The sequence below is a fragment of the Poecilia reticulata genome, linkage group LG6 (genome assembly GCF_000633615.1).
Source record: "Poecilia reticulata strain Guanapo linkage group LG6, Guppy_female_1.0+MT, whole genome shotgun sequence".
Lineage (NCBI taxonomy): Eukaryota > Metazoa > Chordata > Actinopteri > Cyprinodontiformes > Poeciliidae > Poecilia > Poecilia reticulata.
The window spans coordinates 17,432,940-17,443,314 of record NC_024336.1 but is presented as its reverse complement, the minus strand read 5'-3'; the positions used below and the strand labels follow the sequence as shown (position 1 = coordinate 17,443,314).

Sequence of the window (10,375 nt, the reverse complement as noted above, 5' to 3'; positions counted from 1 at the left end):
AAAAGATGGCGCAAGGTACAGTACTTGGCCAATGAATTTTGGACCAGATGGAAAAGGGAATACCTGCTGAATCTTCAGCAAAGAAACAAATGGCACAAGACACAGAGAAATGCCAAGATCGATGATATTGTGATTCTGATGGACAATAGTCTACCCAGAAATGAGTGGAAACTGGCCAAGGTCACTAAAGTGTACCCTAGTGAAGATGGAGTCATTAGGAAACTCGAATTGTTGATGAGTGATGCAACACTTGATGACCAAGGAAAAAGAGTTAACAAGCCAGTATGTCTTGAGAGACCCATCCACAAAACAGTTACTCTTGTCGAAGCCGAGTAGCTCAGAACACGTGACTTTCTATAACTCATGTTGGACCACAAGCATTTTTCTTTTGTATTCAGGTTTAGTAGGAAATCACCTGTGATTTGGTGGGAGTGTGGCTGCCATCGGTGGCAGTTATACAGTTTGGTTTAATTTTATGATTTAAGTTGATGTAAATATTTTGTTTATAAGTTGTGAAAAGGTTACCAGAGCGGAACCAATGTTAATTTGTTGTTTCATTTAGGTACATATTTTTAGTTACACACCACACACTGCAGAGGGCAGCATGTTTTTCTTCTTTTCTTTGTTGGAGAGATTTGGTGAGGCACCGAGGCTCGTGTTGCAAGAAGCTACACGAAGTTTACTAACCCTTTCAGGTTGAAGCGGCCAATGAGGTACTCGTTTTGTATTTTAGTTTTGTTTGTAAATGGATTGTCTTTCTTTATGTAAATGTATTTTATCTTTTGTACAGTTCTCACGGCGAAGTTATTAAATGCCAGTAACAACCCAAGAACGCCTTGTGTCCGTTTTCTGCCTGGAGGGAGTTATACTTTGACAAACTTGACAGATAAAGCAAGATGAGGCAAGACGTAATTCTCGGGTCATAGAAAAAAAAACATTGATTATTCCAATGTCATTGTGCAGAGCAGGAAAAAAAAACTTTGGTAAAAGTACATAAGAGCTCATTGATCCAAGGAAATGAATGCACCCAATCTCAGAGGCTCATTGTTCCCATGATCTCTTCTCTGAAGTGTGTTTCAAGTAAGGGTGACCTCCGGGCAGGAGCAGAGGGGGTGATAGATTTGCTGATCTCTTCTACTCACCTTTTAGCCGGGCAGCAGCTGGACCGCTGTGCAGGTACATGAAGCACTGAGACTAGCTGGGACTTCCAAGAAGTTCAGCATCAGGGATCAGTCTGTGTTATTGACTTGGCAGCGACTCCCGCCAGTATGATTCCACCGGCGAGGGGTTCACTGACAAGTGCACATATGTGTATGTGTGTAGACCGGAGCTAAGTGCTTTGTAGTCCAGATGGGTGGCCAGGTCCCAGTTGATTTTTGTTGAGCTGAACTCATTTTCCTCTCTCTCTGACATGCACACATACTGTGCAGATTAAACCAGCTGCCTTCGATTCCTTCGCTCCTTCTCGTGTATGAACCACTGTTATCAAGTTATTTAAAATAAAATTTATGTTCCGACAGCTGGCAGCAACAGGGCCACCCGTACTGTAGAGAATTAGGTTGTCAGTAGAAACGTAGAGTCAAAATATATATTTTTCCTTTTTAGACAAAAGCATGATCATCCTATAAGCCTTTAATGACTGCGAACAAATTTTCTCAGTCCCAACTACCAGTTGCTGAGAACATTTACAATGCCCTTGCGGTGAGAGGATACGTAATGTCATAAATAGAGTTGGTTTTGTCGCATAGATAAAATAATGTTATGAATGCACAAATCTCAAGCAATATCTCAAGGTTGAATTTATTTAAAGAACAATATAATAAAATCAAGACAACATAACTGAATGAAGACATTTTTAATAAAGGAACATGAAAAGGTTTAAAATCTGAAATTCTGCGGTTGAACATTTTTTTCTGTTTATATTAGATACCATAATGTTGGATCTTTCTTTAGCATTGTAATGCTAAAGATGACAAAAATTTTGCTTTTTATTCCTGTTTTACATTGCTTAACTATCACAGAAACTTGCTGCACAGCTGTCAAAAGTGGTTATTTTTGAAAAAGCCTATTTCCTTCACAATTTGATAAACTAATGAGTAAAATGTAGCCATACGTCTGTGATAGTCTCTTTCTGAGGTTCTTTAAATGTGTTTTACACCAAATTATGACTGACTTAATTTTAGCTATTTTTTTATTGTTTATTCATGACTATTTGGTTATTTTATCTGGCATATCAATTAACACATCCTGAAACATCCTGTACATTGTAAATGAACGAAACTGGACTCTTAATTTTTCTGCACATTTTTCTTTTGTCTTTTTGTCTGTTTACCTATTCTTCTTAGTCTTGTTGTTTGTTGTAGTAACTGGATAAAATGTGAAAACGCTCACGAGCCACGAATACTTTTGCCTGGCACTCATAATTGCAAAATTACAGTAGAAACGCAGAATCAACTTTAGTTTGCACATCAAGCTAAACAAATAGCTTACATAAATTTAGCCTTCTCTCCCTTCTCAACATTAGAAAACAAGTGGTAAACTCAATTGCATATTGATTTAGTTTCGTCCAAGCAACGATACACCCAGTTGACCTGTTTTCTGCTGCGCACTCCTTCAGTTGTTGCTCCTGGCTCATAGCCAGCACGCACACAGTAGTGAGTGCAGTCGGGCCCTGCACAGAGGGCCATATCATGGTAATTTTCTGCATGGCTGAGTGGTTCACAAGAAGCAATGAATAAAATCATACAAACATGCCTTTGTGTGTACACAAATGCTGAAGATAACTTTCTATTAAGTTAAAGATGCATGCAGAACATGGGCCCACACTGGAACAGGCACGCACACACATACACATATGCATGCACATATATGCACAGACTTATGGGGTGACAGAGTGCACTGGCTGAGCTCAGATGAACCAACAGCAACCTGGGGAAGGAGGAATGCATATGGCGATAGTCCAAGAGAGGCCGTCAGAATCCTCAGCAGGCAATCCCGGTTGTCTTAGAGAACAGAAGTGAGTGTGTGAGAGTTTGTGCATCTGCACAAGGGACTGGTAGGAGTAATAATGGTCTTACTGTATGTGTACATGTAACTTTATCAAGAGGGCAAAGAAATGTGTTGACGTCTTTCAGTTTGTCCTTTCTTTTTTGTTAAAAAAAAACAAAAAGTGCATTTGTGTCCGTTTTGCATATAGTAAAGTCTTTAACAGCTATTTGATACAGAACCAGCCGTAGACGCAGACCTTTAAAGAAGGCTGTTATTACAGACAGCCAAAAAAAAGAAAAGAAAAAAAAAGAGATCTGCAGCCTCCCTCAGCTGCAGAGAGGCAGAACAGACACTCACTGTACCGCTGCTCATCCCAAAAATACAAAATGATGTCATGCAGATTCCAAAAGTGGACTGCAGTGACAGAAACAGGGTCATGTGTGCACTCTACTAATGCACAGCTGAAGGAGGAGGGGAAAAAAAGACAGACGAGCAAGGAGAGGAAGGATGAGAGTGAAGCACAGTTTAAAATATTCAACCCCCCTTCCATTAACTCATCATGTAGGGAAGAGAACACTACCAGCACTGTACATCTCAAGAGAAAGTGAAAGGGGATGGAGGTAGGAGGGTGTGGAGGGGTAGCACTGTGGGATCAGACCTGTTTTATCCAGTAGCCCTTAAATCCAGCTCAGCATTTTCTCAGTGATGTCATCTAACTCCCTCACCTCCTGCTTTCTCACTGCGGCCTTCCTGAGCTTTCCGCATCTTGCACGAAACAAGCTCGCTGTTCCTCTCCTCTGCTATTACACAACGTGTGGTGCATAACAATATGGTGGTATTCTCCAAACAGAGATCAAATATAAATCAGGAGCTGCGTGCACTTATTTTTAGTTTGGGTGAAATAGGAAGTGCACGGCACGCCTACTTGTCTTTCACAGACAAGAACGCTCCATAAACAAACACGGACACAGAACAGGTCTGTTTTGGTGTCGACAGCTTTTCATGTGGTTTGAAAAGACGCGAGGATGACGAAGCATAAAAACCTCTTTCGACAATGTCAAAAACAATTTCAGTGTATAACTCAGATTTGCAGGACATTGTGATAGTTCGCATCTGCAACTGAAACCAGATATTTACATACACTGAGTAAAAAGACAGTTTTTTTCCCCTCACTGTCTGAAGCTAAGGTGGACATGCTTTTAATGCTAAACCTTTTACTTAAGGGTTATATAAAGTAAAACTGCAATACGTGGTCTAAATTCATAATTATTGTAACTCCACAGATCCCCATATTTTAGAGCAACTCGCTTTGCTGCGTCTTTTTAAATATTGATGAAACATTTCACGCCCCGCGTGACGGGGCGGAGTCAAAAGCTCTCCCGGTCGCAGAGCTTTTGGCTCCGCCCCGTTCGCCCATTTTTGTAGTTTCACAGCASCAATACATTTATCTACCAAGTTTATTAAAGACGTCAACAACRGAMSACTTGTCCATCCAACCTTGCATGTTGGAGCCAGAGTCTGAAGACGATAAACCCGCAGAACCATGAATTCAAATTAATGCATCACAATGGTGTTATTGCGATATTTACCATCTGTCCAATTACATCCTCAACGAGGCAGATATAGCGCACAGTGCTAACAGACACAGAARGCGCAATGWCCAGGATCTTATCAACACAYGAAATTCATGTCCAAAATAAGCTTTCCTGTTATTTTTAATGTTATTTTGGAGCTTACTGCTCTGTTGTGTACCACGTTTCCACAGAGAGAAGAAACTGACCCTCAATCAAATGAAATATTTCGGAAAATCCCTCTTGATATTGGCGGAGGTTGCCGAAACACTTGTACTTAAGTGCTCCGCGCAAACAAACTTTCCCTGCTGATGTGGGTACATTTCCAAGAAAAAGAAATGTAACCAGACACTTGGAGGAGTCTCTGATGTCAGGGAGCAATGTAATGAATTGTAGAACCAGATTTCAAAATTGCTATTCACAGATGCTTCTATCCAATCAGAACTGGAGTTAATTTCAAAAGAAGAGGAAGAAGCTACTAAAAGGCATACACCAAATGTCCYGCCCTTGTTAATGCACCAAAAGGTGAGATGAATATACTCAAACCAGAAGTTCACATACACTACATAATAAGACACATATGTATTTTAGGGCTTTTGTAAAGAAATATTTTAGTAATTGAGTAATTCTTACGATTAATCGAGTAATCGGATAAAAAAAAAAAGATAAAACATTGGTAAATCTAACATAACAGCATCAGATATCAACATGCTTCCCTAATAATAACTTTATTAACAAAGTTATTGTTAGCAATAATAAAGTTAATAGTAATCGAAATAATAGCTCACTTTCTAAGTTAACCTGAAGAAAAGTTGTACAAAAATCTGAAATTATATTAAATTTAATAAGAAAGAGGCAGGCTCACAAATATGGTAATAAAAAAATGCTTATACTCYAGCTTTTGGTTTCATCTTCAGTAGCCCTCACCTTGTCCAGCCATTTATAGTTTTGTGCCTATGGCGGGATTCGACACCTGGTCACACATAGAAACGCTACCAGCCATGTACCGTCACGATGCGCTCCGCCAGCCATTTGTTGCGAATGACATGAACGATATTAAATTTATTTCCAGGTTAGTCAGTAAAGCTGTGCATTTGAAGCACAGCGGCCCGTAGTGTTCGGTCTATCCGCTCACCTGTATAAATAATCCCGCCGTTCGCTCTGAACCAGTGGCTCCTGGGGGGGAGAAAAGCTGCTGTACTCCAAGCATCAAGCAGTAAAATCCTCCCAGGCCGAACTTGAAAATTGGACTTTATGCTGCTAACACTTAGCTAACAACTCAGCCGGAAGTGAGAGCGCTGCACAACGCAAATAGTAACGGTCGGAACAGGGTGCATAAAAAAAAAAAAAAAAACATAAATTAAAGAAGCTTCGAGGCAGATACATTTTCCTTGAGGAATTTTAATAATCGAGGTGCTCAAATCATTGGAGGAATCGTTTCAGCCCTAATAGTATTTTTTCCACACTGTCTGACGTGAAATAAGAATAAGGTTTTCCCCTTTTTGTTAAATTAATTTTACCAAAACCTTTTTCTCAAGACAACAGCCAGGAAGTTGAAGCTTGAGCGCGAATGTGTCTCCCAAATGAACAATGACTCGAAGCATACTGCCAAACTGGTCACAAAGTGGTTTAAGGAAAACAAGGTCAATGTTTTGGAGTGGCCATCACAAAGCCCTGATCTCAATCCTATCGAAAATGTAAAAGCTGAAAAGGCATTTCAGCTTTTAAATTGAAAAGGCATGTGCGAGCAAGGCGGCCTACAAACGAGGCTCAGTTCCACCACTTCTATGAGGATAAACGGGCAAACAATTCCTGCCTACTATCGTGAGAAGCTTGTGGAAGGACATCCAAGAGTTATATAGTTTAAGGGCAACAGTGCCAAATACTAATTAAGTGTACTTAATTTTTTTTATTTTAAAGAAAGTAATGCAAATTGCCTTAAAGTCTTTTTCTCATTATTCCGGCATTTACCAAATGGGAAAAGTTTTGATATCCTAACTGACCTAAAGCAGTAAACTTCAATCAATATGGAAACTATGCATATTTGTCTTTTTATAGGTGTATGTAAATTTCTGGTTTCATCTGTACTGAATGTTCACAAGTTTTTAGATTTTTATTTGGTAATAATTTGAATCCTGCATCCTTTTCCTGCCCCATCAGACTAACATTTGTGTTAGTCTATCACATACAATTCAAGCAAACTTGACTCGTGTCTGTTTTTGTGTTTTCACTCCTACACTAAATTGTTTTCCCATTCCTTGTGTTGTACCCATTTAGTCAATCAGATCATTAACAAAGTGTGTCTGAGGAAAAACTGTAGTTGTTTTTTTTTTTTATCGCAAAGCAGTAAAATAATTTACGCAAAATGCTACACAACCAAAACTCCTAACAGGCTTTAAAAAAAGAAGTGATTTAATCAAGAGTTTAATGAGAAACAATTGTGGTAGGTATGTGTTGTTGGTTTTAAGAGGAACAGGGTATCCCCAGCACAAAGATCAAGGGGACAACAGGGAAAGATTATGGCTTGGCAAACATCAGAACTTGATTATCCAACTATCATAAAGGGGTCTGTTCAGGCCAGGAGGTGTGAAACAAAATGAATTTGGTCTTGCACCTTAGTTGGTTTTTCAGCTGTTTCTCACAGGTTCAAAACTAGGCAACAGACGAGATGGAGGAAGAGAGAAAGGGCAGTGAGAAAAAGAACAGACTAATGGTGAAACAAGAAGCTTGTTTTGTTCAAAATCTGATTGCTTTATAGTAACAGTGGAGGATGGTGGGGTGGTTCAGTGGTTCCAGGCAGCAGACAATGGGCCAACAGGATCAATATTGACATTCTCCTTAGTGATAGATGAGTTGGCTGGATGAGGTCAGGGACCGGACCTTTCTGTTAGCCAGCCGACATTAGCGGTCATGGCTGGGGACACTTACTGTAACTTTGGCCTCTAAGCATAATGGAGGGTCTGAGTGAGCCCAGAAGGTCTCCCCACCCTCCGCTTTATGGGCTTTATTACGGTAAGAGAACTCAGTCCTTCACTGGCCCGATTCAAAACACAGATCATTACTTTGTCAAAACAGCTACCAGACCACATTGGCACTTGCGAAGGCCAGCTTGCACTGCAAACAGCTTCTCGAAGTGCCAGTTTCTCGGCACGGCATCAGTGAGAGAGCAGGCAGAGTGCTTTTGGAAAGGTGACCATTTAATAGTTCCTATGAAAACAACTTTAACATTTAAACACACACACACACAAACATCGGGTAAAGACTTTATTTATGGTCATGGCAATAGTTGTTACCACAAAATATAATGATGCCACTGCAAACTGCACATATCTGCTTTCTGAAACAACATCCCATCTTTTGTTTACCAAATCCAGGTAATTAATCCAAGACAAATTCCTGGAAGAGGAAATGATGCGACTGTTCAAGCAGTTGGATCCAACCAGCTGGGAATATATATATATATAGATATATATAGATATATATAGATATATATAGATAGATAGATATCGATATATGTGTATATCGATATCTATCTATATCTATAGACATATATAGTTATATTTATATATATTCTGCTGGGGCTGAGGATCAAGTATCTCGCAGAAAGATAAAGACAAGAGAGACAACAGGGATGACATACGAGAAGGATACTTTCACAAAACAAAAAACGAAAAGAAACAAATGCGGCATGTGTATGGAAAGAACATCAGGACGAGAAAGAAGAAGAGGTTGTCTGAGGTGATGGACAATGTGTGTGGTGGGGTTGTTTCATTAAAGACGAAGCCTTGCTGCTCTCCTCCTCCAATTCCTCTTGTCTTTTGGTTCTTGGACTCCAGCCTCAAAAACACACTGAACACATGTCTGCCATATCCCACACACACACGCACACGCGCACACACACACACACACTTGCTCTTTTTCGCTACACGCTCGTGTTTCAGCAGTGAAATAAAAGTGACATCACAGAGGTTGCATTTCAAATCAATACATGTTGCTCCAAGGGCCCCCCGGTTCAGAGTCCAAACCACTCGGTGACCCCTCCTCTCCTGGGGTCGGGTTTCTGTCTCTGCTTCTCGTCCTCCATGAACTTCTCCTGCATTTCTTCCATGGAGCCCTCCTTCGGCGTCCGGTCCTTTTCTGGGAAGATGTCGGGGAAGGTGAATGTCTGGCTTTGTGCCTGGGAATAAAATAAGCTGTGAATGTTTTTTTTTTTGTTTTTTTTTAATTAATAACAACAGCTACACATCAGTTTTCTACTGAATGTCAATTAATAAAACACAAACAAGAGAAATGAGATACCCATCTGGAACTCAGGACACTATTTCTGTCACCATATCCTTCTTCCAGTTACACAAATCCTCTCTTTATATCTGGCATTGAATGTCTCCAACTCTCTCCCACATTTAATCTCTCATCTCTCTCCATTTCTCTGGTCCTGATTTATTTAGAGGGAAAGGATGGTATCCATTATTTATTCCATACCAACCCATCTCTGGCCATAGCTAATGCATTACTGGCCCAACTGTAGTCTGTGTCAGGGTGCTATAGAGTACAGTACACACACACACACACACGCACAATGCTAAATAAAAGATAAGAGGTCATACAGTGCAGGTATGCACAGGCCTATTATATCACTCTCAGTTTCTTCCAAGTACACCTAGCAACAAGAGCTACACTGACATGTTTCTTCAATCACATTGGACCTCTAAAAGTGCACATTCCCATATTGTGACAAAAACAAACAAACAAAAAAAAAAAAACAAGCCCATATTAAAATAATTTAAAACAACATTTTCCACATATTGTGACATTTATGAAGTACAATTCACCTGAGAAACAAACTGTTGGGAAGGACATGAAGAACATTTTTAAAAATGTGCTATTGCCTGGTTGCAAAAGTGTGTGCAACCAATAAACTAGTGCTTAATGAAGCAACTCCTTCTTGAGGTCATACCTGACCTGACATCAGCTATATGGAATCTGAAGCCGCTTGAATAATGTTCAGATTTCCAAGCAGGACTTTCATGAGCTATCCATGCTTACATCTYTTGGCTAATGTAACAGTTTGTTGAGAAGTTGTGAAGGATAAAAATGATAACTGCAATACAATGATATCTGTCAGCAGACGGGTATAAAAATGTCCAATTATGAAAATGCTGTAACACAGTGACTTTACAAAAACTTGTTTCTACGAAAATCAAATGTCAAAAACTGAGATGAGAATAAGCTGCACAAACAGAAAGTTGTACAGCTGGGTTATTGCACCCATTTTCAGTGAAACTGAATAGAATAACTGCACATATGTAAAGAAAGTTCTTGAAATTATGCATTACGGTCTTACTAGTCACAAAACAGGGGTTATTTAGACTTTCGAGAACAACTCCATAAAGTCTGCTTAAATCTGTTGTAGCACTTTTATATTACATTTTTATTGCTGTGTTGGTCTTTCATGCAAAATGTTAATGCTCGCAAAATACACCAAAGCGATTAGAGATCACAAACAACAGATTTTACACCAGCAGCTTCAKCTTAATGCTGACAGTCAAATGTCTGGATGCGAGTCATAAACTTTTCAACAACTCTAGAGTGGCCCGCCACCAAAAAAATTAATTGCCTCAGTGAACACATCTGTCAATCAACTGTTCAACTTAAATATATGAAATATTTTTGCTTGGGGTCAGTGCGTAGGCGTCAAAGAATGGTGTGGCGCTAATGTGAATGTTACTTTGTCTCCAACCCCCAAAATACCAAAAGAAACATGCATATAATTACACGCAGCATGTTTTTATTCCTGACGTGGGAGACGCAGAGAT

General features: G+C 39.7%; 1 protein-coding gene across 1 annotated transcript in view; it reads right to left on the bottom strand.

The window, feature by feature from the left end:
• Positions 1 to 7,809: 7,809 nt before the first annotated feature.
• The window catches only part of mrpl23 (mitochondrial ribosomal protein L23), a 39,054-nt gene continuing 36,488 nt past the window's right edge, over positions 7,810 to 10,375 (bottom strand). The window contains exon 5 of the mRNA XM_008411553.2: positions 7,810 to 8,736. Within this exon, the coding sequence (XP_008409775.1) occupies positions 8,572 to 8,736 (165 nt within the window). The 3' untranslated portion in view covers positions 7,810 to 8,571. The remainder of the gene's footprint in view (positions 8,737 to 10,375) is intronic.